This window comes from Mchenga conophoros, linkage group LG22 (assembly GCF_057382185.1).
Source record: "Mchenga conophoros isolate Kocher_MC1m ecotype Shallow Benthic linkage group LG22, M_conophoros_male_GT1.1, whole genome shotgun sequence".
In the NCBI taxonomy this organism is placed as follows: domain Eukaryota; kingdom Metazoa; phylum Chordata; class Actinopteri; order Cichliformes; family Cichlidae; genus Mchenga; species Mchenga conophoros.
The window spans coordinates 16,446,195-16,465,805 of record NC_140546.1 but is presented as its reverse complement, the minus strand read 5'-3'; the positions used below and the strand labels follow the sequence as shown (position 1 = coordinate 16,465,805).

Here is a 19,611-nt window from a genome sequence, read left to right as displayed (position 1 = left end):
TCAAGGAGTTATGAGCAAAGAAAGGCCACACCATAGTGCATGTTTAAATAGGGAAAGTTTATTGATCAAAATGTATTACGCAGATACGCATTACATTTTTTTCAGCCCCCCAATCGAGAAACAAAACCAATTACATGTTCAAAGCAACGGAACGGTGGCCCAATATCGGAGAGAACTCCACTCTTGAGTGAGCAGTGATGATTGAGCAGTCCGTTTTATTTTGCAGATTCAAGCTGCTCTTCAAAATATTCGCCACCAGATGTCACCGGAGAGTGTTGAAAAGCTTCGAGTAATGAACCGTTTTTCAATACAAGCTTCAGTGCTTCGGAAAGCTTCATTTGGCCATCACTACCAGCGTCAAAGGCAATGCCGCAAAAAAAAAAACCCTTCACAAATGTTTTTATTTCTGTTTGGATATTAACGTTCCACAAGTTTCTTTCGAAGTAATGAGCGGGCATTCGCACTCGAAGCGAGGAATCCAAGATGGTTGCCAGCACTTAATAAAGAAACAGGTGGCGCACGTACGTACGTATGTAGGCATGTAAGTGACGTCAGTGTTAAAACTCAAATTATTTAAGGGCAATGTCAGAAACTAATCAATATATTCAAGTACTGATAACTTGAAAAAACAAACTTGTTCAAACTACTCAAAAAAATAAAGGTGTATGAACTTATTACAGGTTTTAGTTGGAACTCATTTCATTTATCAAACTATTACTATTTGGTCTTACAGTGTGGAAAACCAACATAAAAGGAAGAAAAAAACCCTTTCATTTAACACATCTTATTAGGGACGATAATCTCCTAACTTGCAGCTCTCCAGAAGAGTAGACACGAAGCCCATTCATTAGCCTGCTCTCTGTATTTGGTTTAAAAAGCACAGCCAGGCTGCTGTGACCTGGATTCAAACCGGGGTTGCTGTGGCCACAACGCAGAGTGCCAACCACTATACGACCACGGCTGGTTTGCGCTGCCAGTTGCAGTCTGCATCTTGCATTTTTCTTACTCCAGTATATAAACTCCGCTTAGAGGACGGTTTGCGCCTCTGACACGAACTCATTTGTTGTTGTTCCGGTATTAGACCAATGAACAATTAGGCTACTTGGATATCTTAACCAAATACACCGCCTGGTCTGTCCATGGCAATTTGAGACACTGTAAACGAAAAAATGTTACTTTGGCCCCTTCAATTCAATATTGCAAACCATGCCAACATTTAATATATAACACTTTGCAGACATGGATGAATATTAAATAGATTTTTTCATTTTGTGCACGATTGATTAAATATGCACATCCCATTTTTTTCAACTGTTTTTCATGATAATTTCATCACATGATAAAGCCACAGGTAGTGTGTAAAATATATCCAGAGTTATACAAACGTCTCTTTAAAAAAAGAGCTTTGTTGCTATGCTTTTCGCTCCGATCACGATGTTGCTCTTGCTGGTTTCCATGACATAGCCAGTTTCAAACCAATAATCCTAAAAGCGTTCTCTATTGTTTTGATGTCATACGTCTGGTCTGTCCATGTAGTTTAGAAGTGTACAAAATTCCCATCACCCATGCTCACCATGTCCGCTCCTGGCCTGAGGGATTCTTCTTTAAGTCAAAGTTTCTCCACTATACAAAAGTATGGATGCCAAAATTAGATCCCTCTTTCGAGTGGACCTAATCTCTATTCCTCCCAGCGTCTCTTACTTGAGTAACTTTATTAGAGATGTCAACTGGAAAGGAATTTGTTCTTTGCCATAAAAAATGTTCTTAAAGTGAAGGAAGTTCCATTTAAATGTATTTATTCATATAGTAAATTATTAATTTACTTCGGGGCGTTGAAAGATAGAATAAAATTTACCCTCTTTGAATGTCAGTCAGGTTTATTAGGTTTGTTAGGTTTCTAAGAAAGGATACAATAAAATAAAATAAAAAGGGGGGGGGCACTACATTAACTTTTTCATAAGAGGAAGAAGAAGAAGAAGCTGTACATTGTGCGGACTTGTTTGAAGAAGTGATCTTTAAATCGAATATTAAATTGTATAATAATAATTCTTCTAATTGTATTGTATCTAAAGTTCTCGCAATATGGATAGTGCACTGCGGTGAATATCCAGTAGACGGAGCCTTTGCGAAGCAAAATGCCCCCTCTTCGAACTGCCAAACTAAAAAGCTCTTATTTTGAAATTTGGTTCACAGGAAGTTCAGTTAACGCGTCGCCGCTCTGAGTTTGACAGACCAGCGGCAAACTTCGGACTGTGTGTGAGTGAGAAAGTAAGCTGTGAATCAGAGCACACAGTAAAAGTTGGTCTCAGTGCTGAAGTCCCTGCTGCAGCTGTCTCACGGCTTTCTAACCGCAAGCTGGAGCCGTTGTTAGCTGGAGGCTAACCCCCTGTTTAAAGTGTATCCAGTGGAAATGATCGAGAAATATTTAAGGTCAGTCTCTAATTTTAACCCTTGCTATGTGAGGAATCCTGCTCGGTTGGTCTCACAGCTCAGTTTCACGTGTTTTACATTTTCATCTGCTGGTATTAAAGTTTTTAACCTTGTTGTAATGTGTGACAGCATGTTTACATGACTGTTTTAGGCGTATTGTTGTTGCTAATGCGCTGTTTTGATTTGTTCGGGCTGTATACACGATGAACTCGGGGCAAGAGTCTTGGCACATTAAGCCACATGTTGCTCATATTTTGTGCTCTCCCACCCGCCCGCCAAACGAAAGAGAGATCATAGGGCGTGTTAACAGCAGTCCTGCAAACCGAGTGAAGAAAGAGCTGTAAAATGTTTACTTTACTCCCTACTGCTTGCCTTCATTTATTTATTTTACTGTTTAAAGTCATCAGAGGGTTTTTAGGGGTCTTTCGTGCACATTAAAGGGGCATGCCACCCTTTTTAACAGGTTACTCACTTCTTGTGTCCTATCTAAAAAGTTTAACCAGTCTTCCCATGATTTTGGATTTTCCTGGGATCTAAAACCTACTTTTATTTTCCACTGGTGGGTGTTAATAGCTATGAGAAAAATTGAGAGCCGCCTTCCAGCACAGTCACTACTAAAAGGAGGCTTTGTTTATCTAAATGACAAGTTATATTTCAGAAGTTTGTCTTTTAGGAAAGGAACTATCATATGGTGGAGAAATGAGACAGGAATTCCTAAAACTGCTTTCATTACTCTGTAAGAGCAACATTTGTTTTAACCACTTCCATTTTCCAAACCGTCTTCTTCCATATTTCTTTTCAGTTCCATAAAATACATTTAAAGCACGGCTGAAATTGCCACTGGCTGCATCAAAGCGGCTTCCTCTCAGACAGATATGACGACAAACTTGTTTGTTACAGATGGTGGACAGCCTCTGGATGGCTGCCTCTCACAGCATGGCGTTACCTCCTTAAGCTGCACACCCTAGTCAAGTTTAAATACTGTTACTTGTGGGTACACTAATGGTTAAGCTGTCCCAGTTTGTTTAAATGGTGGTTTCACTGCATCTGAATTTTATTAAGTCTTTGATGGTGCATGTATGTGTAACATAGTTCAAAAACTGTTTAATAGTATACAAATAAACACAACCCCCCAACATGAGGTTGGCTAAATTAGGGGTTTTCAGGGGAATAAGTGAGTTAACTATGTGCTTTTTTTCCTTGACACAGCAGGGTGGTTAGTCAGAGGCTGGAATGGCCTGAGAAAGGATTGCACGCAAGTGTGTCGAAGTTTAAGAAAGAATAGAAGATGACGAGACAAAAGGACAGAAATAAAAATAAAGGAAAGAGAAAAGCTAGGAGGGTGCTAGAGGTATGTTGGAGTACATAATGTAGGCAGGAGGTTGAGGAAAAAGAGGAAAATGTAATAGGGTATAGGTCATTGGGTTCAGCCTGGAGCTGCAACTAATGGAAGTCAGATGTTTATTCTGACACTGGTACATAGGCAGTCTGATGGTAGCTTGGTAAGTTTACTCAAAAGGACTTTAATTGGCATTGTATTTTGATGATACCTGAACAAAGGTGTTGTTTCATCTCAAATCATCAAACTTTAAACACTTTTGCTCAGCAGTGTTTTTTCTCTTGGAGCTCTGCCATGCAGGCCATTTCTGCCCAGTCTCTTTCATATGTTGGAGTCATGAACACTGACCTTATCTAAGACGAGTGAGGCCTGCAGTTCTTTGGATGTTGTTTTGGGGTCTTTTGTGACCTCTTAGATGAGTTATCGCTGTGCTCTTGGGGTCATTTTAGCGATTTTTGCCACTCCTGGGAAGGTTCATCACTCTTCCATGTTTTTGCCATTTGTGGATAATGGCTCTCACTGTGGTTCACTGGAGTTCCACAGCTTTCAAAATGGCTTTTTAACCTTTTCCAGACTGAGAGATCTCAGTTATTTTGTTTCTCATTTGTTCCTGAATTTCCTTGGATTGCGACATGATGTCTGGGTTTTGATGATCTCTTGGTCTACTCCACTTTGTCAGGCAGGTCCGATTTAAGTGATTTCCTTATTGAGACATGTGTGGCAGTAATCAGGCCTGGGTGTGGCTAGAGAAATTGAACTCAGCTTTCCAAAAATTTGATACACCACAGTTAATTTGTGTTATAACATCACTTTTCACACGGGCTCATGTAGATTAGATTTTTTTCCCCCTTTACTAGAAAAACCCTTCATTTAGAAACTGCATTAACTGCATTTAAATTTGTTTGATGATCTTTAACATTTAAGTGTGACAAACATACCCCCCCCCCCCCCCCCCAAAAAAAAAAAAAATAGAAAAGCAGGAAAGGGTCAAACACTTTTTTACATATTCTGTAATATATTCTGTGAAATTGTAGCTTCATATATCAAGTGCTTTTTAGATATTTATGTATGTTTTTTAATAAAAGGCCTGTCCTCCTGCTTTTAGACTTTTCTTTCATACATTGAAATCTGCCACAATAATTTTAATGTTAATGTTTAAACTCAAAAATCTTTAAGGATAAAGGCTCGATACTCTAACTCCTCTTTCTCACCATAAAATCTAATCAGAATTTGCTGTTTGAGACACATACACCAATAAATCTAAATCCCAGGATGTGCTAGTTGAAATGCATTTAATACATAAAAAACAGTCCTGTAGCGTTGCGTATTTAAGCACACACTAACAAACAAAATATCACATCAAAAGAAAACTAGTGACAATTTGTTAATGACATATATTGGTGTTTTACAGTAAAGGAAAGTAAAACGTGTGTAATACTTTTTTAACATGACATTTTTAGTCATAAAAATAAATACATGCTGCTTTAATTCAACTTTAATGCAGGGCTTAGCAAATATGATAAGTTGTACCACAAAAATATCAGTAGATGATACTATAACTATTGCTACTAATTCCCGTCACACCTCCTAGGGTATGGACCACCAAAAGTAGATCTCCAGAGGTTTCAGTAGAAAGCTTAATCCCAATAGAACGAAATTGTAATTGAGAAAATAATTTTTTTTTAAAAAAGTCATTTTCAAGTCCAAGTCGAATGCTTGAAGTAATGATAACAGCAGGAATGTCCAGAAGCATCATTCTGAAAAACTGAAAGAATAAAAACTTCTAAAAGTAACCACATATAATATAAATAACATAAATGTCCAGCTTCAGTTCAGCGTTTAATATCATGAATTTACCAAAGAAATTCTAGGATCAGCATGTTTTGTGAAAAAAGAACTGTAAGAGCATCTATTTTTTTTCTTTTTTTTAAAATGTATCCACAATTGCTGAGAATCATCAAGTTTAAAAACTAATGCTGTGACTTTTCTTTAGCCACTACAGATGGAATCAAATGTGGCGATATGTCAGGCAAAAAAGTTTTTTTTAAAAAAGGTTTGCTTACAGGAATTTTTGATGTTAATGACAAAACTGGTTTACTGCATCAGTGATCAAAGTCTAACATCTGCTGTTTGTGCGATTTAGATTTTTTAAATATCCTTTTTGCATCACATAGTCCAGATGAATGCAATGCTGTGTGCATGTGTGACAGCATGCATCCTGAGGAAGTTGTGGTGAAGGATTTTGTCTATGCTCTGACAAATCTTGTGGCTTTTATTTAGCTGATGCTTAATTTTACAAATTTGATTAATCAAAACCTAGTTTCTTTACGCAAAGTGAAACTCAAACTCCGATATAAACAGCATTTGGTTTGAGAATTTTATTAGTCATGGTTAAAATTGTTGAACCGTCACCACAGCTGCTTCACCTCTTCACTGTAGTCAGATTTACAGTTGGGGTCAGAAGTTTACATTTACTCATCATCTGCATGAATGTTGCAGGAATTTTGGACTTTGATTGCTTTGAACTGTTGTTTTTCTAGGTTTGAATGATTGTAGAGGATTAAAAAAACAAGAATTGGGTATGCAATCCACAAACACCAGGTCAAAATTTTACATACAGGCTCAAATAAACACATACACTCCCACCTCCTTTATTATTCCAACAACTTTGTGTAGCGTAATAGTATTACTGTCAACAAAACAGCCCCACCGCATGATACTACTACCACCATGCTAGACAGCTGGTACGGTGTTCTTAGGTTTTAAAGCCTCACTTTTACGCCTCAGATCAAACCTCTTATCACTGAATCCAAATCAATCTTTGTCTCATCTGACTATTAAACCTTTCTCCAGAAAGCATTTGGTGGTGTTCCAGGCAGTTTCCAGGTCATGGCAGGCTTGAGCCTAGGTGGTTTTTGGGTTGGTCATGAACATTCTAACCAGTTTGGGTCTTCTTCTGGAGTTTGGCAAAGTGTTCACACATCCAAATAACTTGCATACAGCTGTTTGGACTGATGACATTGAAATCTGCAGGTTTTTTTTTTTTAGAAATGGCTCCAAGACACCTTCCCAGCTTGTGTAAACTTACAATTCTCCTTCTCAGATCATCACTGAGTTTCTTGGACTTTCCCATTGTTCTGAGTATTGGTCAGTCCAATGAGTGCTGTCAAACAAATCCCTTTAGTAGTTGCTGAATTGGAGAAAATCCAAAATTAATTAAAACATGTGCACCTAACTCTTTTTTTTTTTAAGCCATGAAAGATGTACACTGTACAATCATTCCAACCTGAAAAAAAGGTTTAAAGAAAGCCCAAAATTACCATTACATATACTCATCATGGGCATGAATGCAAACTTCTAAACAACTGCACCTGCTAGTTCTCTGTCACTACAGTAAGGGCTACTGATGCATTTACCCTCAATAAAATCATGTTTCGTTGTGTGACATCATAACACGGTAACTCATCTGCAGATTCAGTCCAGAAACAGTGATACCTACTGTGAGTGGAATACCTAAATAAGCATTGTTTTAAAATATATGTTTCACTGACTTGACACGTTGCCTGATGTGTTAATACTACTACAAAAATTGCAGGGAAAGCTATCTCAGTATAAATTTTAGTTGTAGAAAAAAGCTCTTATCTCATCTAAATACACACTGTGTGTCTTTTTGGCAGTTTGAGTGCTTGGATGTGATGGCGGAGCTCCCATCTGGACTGCTTGAGGCATGTGTAGTGGTTGGAGCCCACAGTGATAAGCTTCGAGATATACACCAGGTATGTATGCAGACAGATAGTCTGTCAATCAAAGTCAGTCAAAAGACGGATAAAAAGTGTGACCATGCTGTTGAAGCAAAAACAGGCACACAAAGAATAAAAACAAAAAATCGGACATATTTCTGGGCTATCTGAATCCTTCCTGCAAACAAAAGCTCTTTTCGATACTTGTGGATTGTAACTCTAGAAGGAGCAGATTTTTGCTTTTATGTAGGTCAGCCTTTAAATCACAATACCTGTGAACATTTATGTCCACAACATGAAGAGCATGATTCATTTCAAGTAGAATTGGGTGCGTTATGAACTGTTTGGCTAATCAAAAGTCTGATGTATAGAAATAATATCATGTATGCCATAATGCTTCTTAATCAGTCATACTTATTAATTTCAAAGAGTTTACAACCGTAGGTTATAGTACGTGTAAGGGCAAAATAAATCCTCTGTATTGTTTTATATGTATGGTCTCTAAAACATGACTGAAAATATAAACATGACAAACTTCATTGCAGCTCCAACAACAGGGTAAGTTAAATGGACTCCCACTGTTGGAAGCTGAGGTACTGCAGGTCCATGCCCCGCCTTTTGTTTCCAAAGAGACCAATTCAAGCCAGGTGATTGCTCCAGCTTTCAGCCGTGTCCAGAGGAGGAGGAGCTTCATTAAGAAAGTATGCATCATTATTATTATTATTATTATTATTATTATTATTATTATATTACACAGGATCACAGAAAAACAAATTGTCTGCTGCTTGCGGTATTTCATGTGTCTTAAACTAAAGACACTTATACTACTTATACTAAAGCATACTACTGTGCTGAGTCCAAATCTGTAGTTGGATTTAGCCTAGGATGTCAGGTTCTGAAGTTATACACGATATCATTAGCTATTCATACAGACACAAGAAACTGATTTTATATTTGTTATACAGTCACTGTACATAACTACATTTTTCTTCAAAACTGTGAGAGATTACAAAAACTTGTTCACATTAACAAACGTGTAAATAATAAGTTCACTTGAGTCTTTATGCAATGCACATGCACTGTTCAAAAGTGCTTTAGGCACTTGCTTTTGCGGTTGTGAGAGTCTGCACTTGACCACTGCAGAAACCAGCAGTAATTGCCCATCATGTTGGGGTTGAAGCTGCCTTGATATCTTGTCTCCATGGTGTCAATATCCTTGTTGGATTGTTCTCTCCATGTTCATCACTTACATCACCCATATTTGGACTGAAAAAATCCAGATGAGAATGCAAAAAATGCATTTTGAGTGACATTTGGCAGTCGAGTTGCTGATACACTGCTAACATGTTGCTTACAAGTTCAACATAGTTTTCAACCCGATGGTTGCCAAGAAAGTTTTACACAACTAGCAGAAATGCATCCCAAGCAGAAAGTTCAAGCATGTTCAGTTTGGAGCTGAACGCATCATTTTGCAGATGTCAAAAATTCCAACAGCTCAGGAATTTTTTCCAAACCTATCCTTCAGATACTGGAGGCCATTTCCATTACCATCAATTGGCATGTCAAAATATTAGGCCCAGTTTAATGTGAAGTGGTGGAAGTTACACTTTTAGTGGATCAACCAGTGATGCATGTAGCACATTGTATCGGCAAACAGTGTGCTCTTCCATTGACTCATGTGTCTCTTTCATTCCCACAGCATGAGCATTAGGAACAGAAAGCTTTTCGTTACTCTGATTGCATGGGGTGTATTTAGCACAAATATAGCAAAGATTGTCTGGATGGTTAACGCAGCTCCACCTACTCATCTTTAGGATAAAACACACTAATAGACTTGCTAGCAAAATAAGAAAACAGTTCTGTAAATTATAAGCTTGCGCTTGGCCAATCTTGCATTATATAGAGGCTTAGCAACTGCTGACCCTGCAGGAACACGCTGCTGCATGATGTGTTACAAACGCGGGCTTATTTACCATGTAGTGGCCAAACTGTACTTGACCTTTAACTTAAGATTTAGACGTCCTAGGTGAATTTTGACTTCAGATTTGGAATCAGCGCACTGCATTTCATGTAAATAACATGTTTTATTCCCAGTAGCAAAATCTTTGTTGTCCTGTGTTATTATTAGTATTATAGAGTAAACGAAAAAACAGACTATCTGCAGAACAGTGGCTCAATTCCTTCACAGCAAGAAGTCCTGGGTTCAGCCCTGGGCAGGGCCCTTCTTTGCAATGCTTGAATGTTCTTCCAGGTTAATGCTGCATGTCTGGGCCCAGGGCACTCTTGCAAAAGAGTTTCTTGCTCATGCGTTTTCCTTTTTGCAGAAGAGGAGAGATCGTGCTGCAGAGACTCTGTCTAATGGAGAAGCAGCCAATCGCGCTGAAGTGTCATCAGCAACAGAAGACATCAGTGTTCCAAAGGATTTGGATCTTATTGCTTTACCAGAGCTATGCTTCCCAGGTATTCTGTGTAAATTTCCATTGTGACAAACCAAACATTACTGAGGATTAAGCTGAATAGCACTGCTGCACACACTCATAATAAATACAGAATTACATAATAATCCAGTCTGTTGCTTGAGTAATCTATTCTTAGGCAATGACTGTATCTAGACTGATATGGTTTTACTAATGCCAGGTATTCTTCTTTCTTTCTCTAGTTAAGTCTTACTTTGTCTCTTGGAGACACTGACAGTAGGATTAAATTAACGAGCATCTGTGCATTTTGTTGTATGGCATAATCTTAAAATATCTTTTTTTTTCATCTAGGTGGTCTTGAGTTAGCCAGTGAGCAGAAACAAGACAGTTATCACTTCCTGGTTTTTACTGACATGTTTGGGAACCGAACCCATGGAGTCGTTGTGCAGTACTACAGAGCTGTGCCGGTACAAATGCATACTCTCAATTTAACAGAAGGACATTCTAGGACTAATCAGTGCAGACAATCAGTATTACTCATTGGCTTCCTTTTGTGTCAGTCCTGTCAGGAAGGCGTCTTCCAGAACGGTCACAGGGGAAGCTCAACTAAAGCACGTTTCTATGCACCCTTTGCTGTGTGTATCATCTCCAAGTTCCCCTACTACAATGCCCTGAAAGACTGCCTGTCATGGTAACTTCCTTTGAACATACAGTTGATAAATAACCTTGACCTTGGTTGTGTTTTACTTTGTGCATTTAAATTAATCTTTCATTTGGCCTCCTGCCTGCACATGCTCAGTCTCCTGGTCCAGCTGCATACTGCAAGACAAGCCGATTTTGAGGAGACAGTGAAGGAGTTTTCAGCCAAGCTGTCCCTCGTGCCGTTACCCCCTCCTGGACAGCTGCATGTGGTCAGGAAAAACTTTTCGTTCTCCATCAGATAACTCCACCTTATTGTCTTTGTGTCAGACAGCTCTGATAGATCCTTATAGTAAAATTCTTCTCTTTGTTAGTCTTTCAGTCTTCGTCCTCTTCAAATATATCTTCCATCAAGAGAGGATCAGGACAGTCCTGTTGTTGACATCGACCTGCATCTGCCTTTCCTCTGTTTTACTCACACCATATTGCTCCAGGTACTGCATATGGCAGCGTGGTATTGCATTTAGCCTTTAAATATAGCAGAAAATATGAGATCCTAAGTATTTTTTCACTCTTCAGGTGTTGTCCTACCTTCTCCAAGAGCAGCGACTGGTCTTGTTCTCCTGTGACTGGGCCAGACTCACTCTTGTTGCAGAGTGTCTGCTGTTGTACCTCCAGGTTAGTGTAAAGAACATCGTGTTAAAGTGCCCATATTGACTTATTTTTCATTCCTAAATATTTTAGCCGTGTTTTCTCTTTCAGCCTCTGTCCTGGCAGCAGCCTTATGTTCCCGTCTTGGCGAGAGGAATGTTGGACTTCATAATGGCTCCCACTGCCTTTCTCATGGGCTGTCACATCAGTCATTTTGAAGAGGTTGCTGCAGTAAGTACAATGCTGTCGTTATCAGCGTTTAAACATTAGGCTTTTTGTGTCTACGTGTGCTTTTTTTTTTTTTTAAACCATAATGAGGGAGTACACTCTTGGTTTCCTTCCTTGCTGACAACAGATAGATCGTGGAAACCTTTCTTATCTAAGGAAGTGGTGTTTTAAATATTTGGGGATTTTAGCTTAAGCTTATAATAACCTTTACAGTAATTACTAGATGTGCATTGAAGAAAATAAATAATAAATTACAATTTTCTTTGTAAATTGTCTCAGTTGAGCTCACATACAGCATCCAACAATAGCTGTTTGTTCTCATCTGTATTCGTCTTTATTCAAGCTGAGTCCACATATTCTACAGAGGCAGTCTGTTTGTCAGACTGAGATCTTCTGTTAGGCTGGATTGTACTCTACTGTACCTATTGTACCTACAATATATGCGTCTGTTTGTGCTCATTTGTGGGAATAGGAGACAGAAGACCTCATTCTGGTGAACATCGATGATGGCAGCATTCAGACATCGTGGTGCGAAACAGTTGACCTGCCTGCTATCCCTCTGGTTGCAGCTGAGAGCTTTACATCAAGGTAACAAACATGTGCCTCAATGTAAAAGTAGACTGCTTAATAGATACTGTGACAATAAAAGGAACTATTATGCTTTTACTTATTTTGTGTACTCTTATAGTGTTGGTGCTCTTATTAGATTTCAGTAAGTTAGATCCGCAAATGTCAACACAATCCCTGTGAGCCAAGATTTTGTTTCTGACAGTTGTGTCAAGCTGACATCAGGTTGGCACTGAACAGGAAGCGTTGGCCAGGGGCAGCCAATCAGAAGAAAGTAGAGAAAGAGGCCTTTAAGGAACGGCAGTTGAAACCATTTATTTCAGGCAGATGGACAGTATAAGATGAAAAAGGGCCTGTTGAGAATGTTAAGCTGCTCTAAAATAAGAATATGGAGTTGGAAATGGACTGACCAGATCCCAACAAACTATATATGCAGAAATTTGTGTGGGACAAAGTGGAACACATCAATAATGCTAAGAGGTATATTTAACTTAAAATACAATACAATAAATTCTACATGTTGGTGGCTTGTCATTTAGTAAGAACAGGATAAATATATTTTATTTCAAAGTCTCTTGCTAAGTAGATACAAGCTTTTTATCCTAATGAGTATGCATTAGGCTTGTTAACATTTTTCTGATTATAACAAAAAGCCTTCCCTTTACAAAAGTGCTTGTTCTGCAGAATCAGTCAAAATGTGGGACAGACACGAAATAAAAATTCTGTGCAGTCCAACATAAACAGCAACATCTGGTCACCCTAGCTAAAAATGAGCATAACACGTCTGTTTATAGAGAGAAGCATATATGTTCAAACTGAGGTTTGGCATGCAACTCTTTCAGCTCGAATCACACCAGCTTTTGAACTAAATGTTACAACTGCTGCCCTAAAAACTGCCTAAATCAAATTACAAAGGCAGTGAATTTTTAAATGAAGTCCTTTTTTTTTTTTTTTAAATACATATTTGGGATGTGTGTATGTCTGTGTCTGTTTGCAGGGCAGAGAGTCTGCAGCTTCATTTTGACCTGGAGCTGTGCCATCTTGCAGCTGGAACCGATGCTAATGCTCTGCGATCTCAACGCAGAGACTGGCAGAGACGGCTCAACACACAGATACAAAATATCGCCCTAGAATTGGTGGTCAACATCTTCAGGTACAGCTTTGCAAATGTCATAGAAATAAATGATTACTATTACAAACTGAGTATATTTAAAATCATTTTATCACTCTCCCTCTCTTTCTTTGCTTCAATTCCATGTATATGGATGGTTTTGTCAGTGGGGTGCAGGACTTCCTAAGCCATGAACACAGGGTTTTTAACAGTGAGGAATTTCTGAGAACGAGGGAGCCAGCAGACCAGTTGTTTTACAAGAAGGTACACTCCCACCTCTACAAACTAAAAAAGCGCCCACTGGTAAACACAAAAACGCTAACTGCTCTTACGCGGTTCTCTTTGTTGCTATCTCAGGTATTAGAAACTCACATCTTCCACTCATTCCTGCGTGACCGGCTAAACAGGAAATGGGACACCTTCAGCCGGATGGAGCAGAACACACGTAATCTCATGCACAAGTATGATAAGAGCATGATGTCATCACTGGTTTCAGTGTGAATGTTAATCAGTTCCAACATTACACGTTTCGTCAAACAATCTCAGGTGGTAGCTCTCAAACAGGTACAGCAGGTGTCCACTGTCTTAGTGTAATTTACTTGTGAGTCATTACTCAGCATTTTCCTGTCTGTACTCCTTGCAACATACAGAGGCTGAAACTGAATCCAAGATTATCTCAGAGCTGCTCTACCTGTTAAACGAGCAGCAGCTGTTTTGGCAGTACATTATTAATATCATTAATTGTGGTTTTGGGGGGGAGTGACTCTGGGTGAGTTTGTAAAATGTAGATTTTTGCATTTTTTAACTGCTAAAGTGACCCACATGCTGTAAAATTTTGTGCAGATACCAGTGTATGAATAGCCTGTGTATGTAGTGCTTTTTAGTAATTTATTTAGCTTTTTGTGCCAGAGGGGGGAAAATAAATCACTATAAGTAAAGACTGTTTTAAAGTATTTCAGCACTTCACCACTCTCTTTGAATGAGGATCAGTCAAATCATACAAATTTTTGAAACTGGTCAAAAGGACCACAAAATTGATATAAAACAATAGTGAGTGTCATCTTACATGGTAATACTGATCATTTATTTCAGTAAATTACATTTCACTGACTTCTTGTCTTGGTCAGACAATGTAAGTCTTATATAAATCTGCTTGGGGTTTTGACTATAAGGTGTGCATTTGGGGTTATAATATATAATAAATTAAAAAAGAGATTAAATGATTCTTACTTGCTGCCCTAAAAATATAATCATTTAACAAAACAAGCGCACAAAGGTTAGGAACGAGAAGTTAGAGCTAAGGTGCTCATGACTCATGAAACTCATAATGAATAACCAGATTGAATGACTTTTGTTGCGGTCATGCATTTGTTCCAGTGCTGGTTGCAATTGACATTAAATCAGGATTTTCATTAGAATACTTTGCTTTGGAGATGTTTTTACTGTCATCGCATAACATGTCAGCTAGTTTGCTGACTTGGCCTCTGGGGATAACAAGCTTCCAGTGCAGGCAACAGATTTGTTGGCCAAAAATTCCTCTTCTGTCCTTGGTCATAATTTGCAAATTCATATAAATAGAAAATAAAACACCATAAAAGACAAATACATAGAATATGATTGACAGCTATGTCAGAATAGATTTTTAGCAAATGCAGTCCTTTTTTGCTGTTTTGCACATAGTATGCAACCAAAGCCAGCTGAAGCATGATTGGTCAGTAAAACTCAGACTTTTTTTGCATTCAGGTATTTGTTTATAGAGATTTTACAGTCATAAATGACATGTTAAAAATGCACGTTATCCTCTGTAAATAAATAGATTTGTCTGATTCAATTACTTTCACCTGCTTGCTGTCATCACCAACCATAAAGAAAACACAATCTGTGCCTCAATCATTTTTCTATTCAGGAATCGTGGAATGACGGAGTCTCCCCGGCGTCCTCCCATGTCTGAGCTATCCAGGTCTGGCTACAGAACATACGGCAGCCCTGACAACAAGCTGAGCAAAAGGCTGGGAGCCAGCCTGCCAAATCTGGTGCAGTCTGTCAGTGAAACTTTACCCGTCATCAGTCCCAGAACAGTCTGCAGGAAGATGACACCTGATATTGGTCAGTCCCAGTTAAGGAAAAGTGAAAGTGATTTAGCCAAGTAGCAATCAGTTTCTAATTTTGTTTGTCTCCCTTCAGGTTTAAAGTCCCCCAAGAAAGCAGTGAAAGTTTTCCGTCTTCCAGAATTCCCTCCTCCGCTGGCCTACCACTATGTCCAAAACTATTATTCTGACATGATTGCTTCACTGGGGAAAGCTATTAATGCTACACCACCGGAAGAGTCTGCTCTACTGGCCAGGTACGAGAACGAAGAAACCTGAAATCTCATATAAAGTAGAAATTTATAAAAATGTACAAGGAAATAGGTTCACGTTTCTTCAATAAATTGTATTAATTTTTGGATGGATGGATGGATGGATGTCTCTATTTAAGTCATTTTAACAATATCTGAACCTTATATAGTGTCAGATCCCTAACCATCTCATCTATTTCTCTGTTCAGGTACCATTATCTGCGTGGTTTGGTCAACACTGTGTCCAACAGGCGTCTTGATGCATTAGAGGACTTTCAGAGTCTGTACAAGACAGACTCTGATATTTTTCCCTCTCAGATGGTTAAGTCTTTAGTGGACTCCCTGCCAGAGTCTGAACGTTTACAGGTCAGTTCAGGTTGTCATGACTGTGTGTTTTACTCTCCCTGCAGATATAAACCCTGTTGCCTAGAACCATCTTAGTTAATTACATCTTTAGCCACTTAAACACAATATACTTGTGTTTCAGTCATCAGTCCCAGAACAGTCTGCAGGAAGATGACACCTGATATTGGTCAGTCCCAGTTAAGGAAAAGTGAAAGTGATTTACTTAAACACAATATACTTGTGTTTAAGTAACCATAGTTTTCTTCTTTCTTTACAAACTACCCTCAGTAAGATTGTGAGGTGTTAACAGCATCAAATATCATGTCAGCAACTCAGTTTCTCATCACAGGATAAGTAGGCGATTGCAGATTATTTTAACAATAATGACTTTCGGTGCAAAAAAGGGCAAGTCCACTGCTTCCGCCTCACCTTCTAGTCTAAATGAAGTCCATCTTAGTTGTTTGTGTGTAATCTTACTGACAGTTAAATAAACAAACAAAGGCCTCTGCCATAATGTTGAAATCTCCCGACAGGCGGATAGAAAGGCAGAACTCAAACGGCTTATCAGTCGGGTCAAAAGGGACCAGGAGCGGGAATGTGCGGGCCGTGGAAACGGGCACGAGGAAGGCGCCATAAAGAGATTCCAGCTGCCGACAAAATACATGCAGCTTGAGGAGTTTGTGAAATGTGTCCAGGAGTCTGGCATTGTTAAAGACCAAGGAACTATTCAGAGACTCTTTGATGCTCTAACTGTAGGTAGGTACTTATTTATTTGACCAATTACCCTAAAAGCTGTGAGAAGTCTCAGGTTTTTTTATTTGAATTACACATAATTTTCGGGGGGGCGGAGCCTGCTTTGTACTCTCTCACTAAAGCATGTCAGAATTGGTAAATCACACATGCACACACTCACAGGATATTTCCTGTGTCTTTGTCCTTCTTCCTCTCTTTTTCCAAGCAAATATTTATTCTTCGGGTTAAACATTACCTCACTCTTTCTTGAAGGATTTGCTGTGCAGCTTTCAAGGCATAACCAGAGCTTCACTGGGCAGTCGTTGCCCTATGACCTCTTTTTATTTGCTGTTTACTTTTTGCACATACTCGAGGTGTTCTCAGTCGGAACAGAGGTGACTTTTTCAGTAAAAGAAGCATCAGTTCACAAGGTGCAAGTAGTTCCACAGTCCCTGATCTGACAACTTTCATGTTGGCTAAGATTTTTCTTGTGTTGGTTTTAGATATTAAAGCTTTGGCGTGTGTAGTAAAGATTTTCAGTTCCAGTAGTAATAATAATTTGGGAAAGAGTGTCACTAAAACATATGTGATTGGAAAAGAAGGAAGGAAGCTTACAGTGAGAACTTATCTTTGCCTGCACACTGGGATTTTGGAAAATGCCTTCTTTCTTTCTTTCTTTTTTTTTTTTTTTCTGTCATAACATCCTGTTGGAGGTTGTGACAGGCTAATGTCAGGTTTTCCTTTCTACTTTCACTGCGGAGGATAAGATTCAGAGTCACATCAACAGGATTTGGATCTCCTTTTGCATTGTAAATGTATTATAATTACTGTTTCCTATTATAAGTTCCTGTTGTATAGTCACTTAAAAAAGTGGTGTTTATATAAAAATGACTACAACATAACACATGGTTATGTAGTAATTTTAGAACATGTTACGAAAGCGTTGATGTTAAATGAAAAAGGCAGTCAGGCGGTGACTGTGTGTGATTCAGTGGGTGAGAACATAGTTTCGTATCTCTCTGGGTGGTTGGTTGGGTGTGGGGGTGCACAGAGGTGATGCACTGTATGTGGCCATTGTTGGAGAACAGTAGAGATTGCAACTTGCAGTCGCTCACTCTGCAGGCATGCTTGGAAAGAGAAACAGAGCTGACTCAGAGAGTAAGCAGATGCCTGTTTATAATAATAATAATAATAATGGATTGGATTTATATAGCGCTTTTCAAGGCACCCAAAGCGCTTTATAATACCACTATTCATTCACACACTGGTGGAGGCAGCTACAGTTGTAGCCACAGCTGCCCTGGGGCAGGCTGACAGAAGCGAGGCTGCCATATCGCGCCATCGGCCCCTCTGGCCAACACCAGTAGGCGGTAGGGTAAAGTGTCTTGCCCAAGGACACAACGACCAGGACAGAGAGCCCAGGGATCGAACCGGCGACCTTCCGGTTACAGATGCGATTCCCAACCCCCTGAGCCACGTTCGCCCCGACAGTTATGACAGTTTGTGACACAATTCTGGGTTTATGACAACTTAAAGATTTATTATTTTTATTAAATGATGTTTAAAATGAGGTTTTAAACTGTTTCAGACCAAGTAGGTCTGATACTTATATATCAGACCTACTATCCACAAACTCTCTTCAGTTGTTTTGAAAGTGTGTGTTTGTTTGATGCAGGTCATCAGAAGCAGGTCAGTCCAGATTTGTTCAAGGTTTTTTACACCATCTGGAAGGAGACTGAGGCTGAGGCACAAGAGGTCTGTACTGTACTTTACACTACTTTAAACAAATTACGATGGGAGAATTAACAGTGATTTGCGGTTCTGTGTAGATTATAATTTAAATTATAAACCTACTATTAAGTTTTGTTTCTGCAAATGGGGAAAAAGTGCCATTCTTTAAGTTAAAATTTCAGTTTATTTCCTTGAAATTCAAATAATTACAATTATTTTTAATTATTTTCTCAGATCTATGAGGTGGTAACTCAAAATTCTGAGATTAAAAACCTGAAATTTTGGACTTATGGATGACAAGAGATTCTTTCGTTTTTTCAGTGGCAGAAACCAATTTCAATAGTTTACACTGTAGTTGAACAAATTGGCACTTTATGCAGGTTTTTGTGTTCGTTTGATCTGAAGGTTTGTCTGCCAACATCTGTTTTGGAGCACATTGAGGCCAACGAGTGCGTCTTCAAGGTGTCGTCTTCAGTAAAGACGAGCCGCGGAGTGGGGAAAATCGCCATGACTCAGCGACGGCTCTTCCTGCTCACGGATGGACGGCCAGGATACGTGGAGGTGGCACAGTACCGAGATTTAGATGTGAGATTAAAAGAAGAGAAATCCCGAGATACAAATACAGCTGTGCCCAGTAAGATAAGACTTGAAACGGCAATCTATAGTAGATGTTGTCTTTGTGTACTTTTGTTTTTTGTTTTAGGAAGTAAAGGTCTCCTCAGCTCCCTTCATGCTCCTGCGAATCCCAGGCCTGAAGCTTCGTGTCCGGGGAAGGAAGGAAACTTTTGAAGCTAATTTGAAAACGGAAACTGAGCTTTGGAACCTGATGGTCAAGGAGATGTGGGCCGGGCGCTTCACAGCTGACCAGCACAAGGTAAATCTGTGATGAAGAGGCTGTGTGGGTGTTGCTGTGAGGGAGCATAGAGGAAAATGATAAGCTTCATCAGGAAAATTTATTGAGTTACCTTGCTCGTTTATTATTCATACCTCGTGTTTATTCAGGCATCAGTTTGAGTGTGTGTCAGTTTCTGTGAGGGAGTGGTTGAAATTCCCTCAGTTATACATGAACACAAATAGGCACACTTGAACAAACACAGGGGGTTTCCTTTGTGAAACCAAAAGATGTAACTGTAAAATATCTGTCTGTCACATTTACCCCCCTCACTGTTGTTCTCTTCTCTTTATTTAAAATATTATCATTTCTCACTTCCTTTGATTGTCAGTTTCTATAGTCAGGCAGCCTGTGATGACTGTCCAACTTGTCTGACAGGATAAACATCTACAGCACTGCTTAGTCACATGTAAATCTTGTTTGATCGTTGATTATTTCAGTTGTAATTGCC

The 19,611-nt window shown here is 39.1% G+C and overlaps 1 protein-coding gene across 2 annotated transcripts in view; it reads left to right on the top strand.

The window, feature by feature from the left end:
- Nucleotides 1-2,196: 2,196 nt before the first annotated feature.
- Nucleotides 2,197-19,611, top strand: part of dennd3a (DENN/MADD domain containing 3a) — a 28,250-nt gene continuing 10,835 nt past the window's right edge. Inside the window, exons 1-21 of one of the 2 annotated variants that reach the window (XM_085262586.1) lie at nt 2,197-2,430; nt 7,447-7,545; nt 8,055-8,210; nt 9,837-9,969; nt 10,278-10,393; nt 10,487-10,617; nt 10,726-10,837; nt 10,940-11,059; nt 11,145-11,243; nt 11,328-11,447; nt 11,917-12,032; nt 13,009-13,164; nt 13,290-13,386; nt 13,480-13,583; nt 15,029-15,228; nt 15,307-15,466; nt 15,670-15,826; nt 16,339-16,561; nt 18,213-18,292; nt 18,674-18,853; nt 18,972-19,142. In XM_085262586.1, the coding sequence (XP_085118712.1) occupies nt 7,465-7,545; nt 8,055-8,210; nt 9,837-9,969; nt 10,278-10,393; nt 10,487-10,617; nt 10,726-10,837; nt 10,940-11,059; nt 11,145-11,243; nt 11,328-11,447; nt 11,917-12,032; nt 13,009-13,164; nt 13,290-13,386; nt 13,480-13,583; nt 15,029-15,228; nt 15,307-15,466; nt 15,670-15,826; nt 16,339-16,561; nt 18,213-18,292; nt 18,674-18,853; nt 18,972-19,142 (2,712 nt within the window). In that variant the 5' untranslated portion in view covers nt 2,197-2,430; nt 7,447-7,464. Of the gene's footprint in view, nt 2,431-7,446; nt 7,546-8,054; nt 8,211-9,833; nt 9,970-10,277; nt 10,394-10,486; nt 10,618-10,725; nt 10,838-10,939; nt 11,060-11,144; nt 11,244-11,327; nt 11,448-11,916; nt 12,033-13,008; nt 13,165-13,289; nt 13,387-13,479; nt 13,584-15,028; nt 15,229-15,306; nt 15,467-15,669; nt 15,827-16,338; nt 16,562-18,212; nt 18,293-18,673; nt 18,854-18,971; nt 19,143-19,611 lie in introns of both variants that reach the window. The other variant, XM_085262585.1, reaches the window with a different exon arrangement.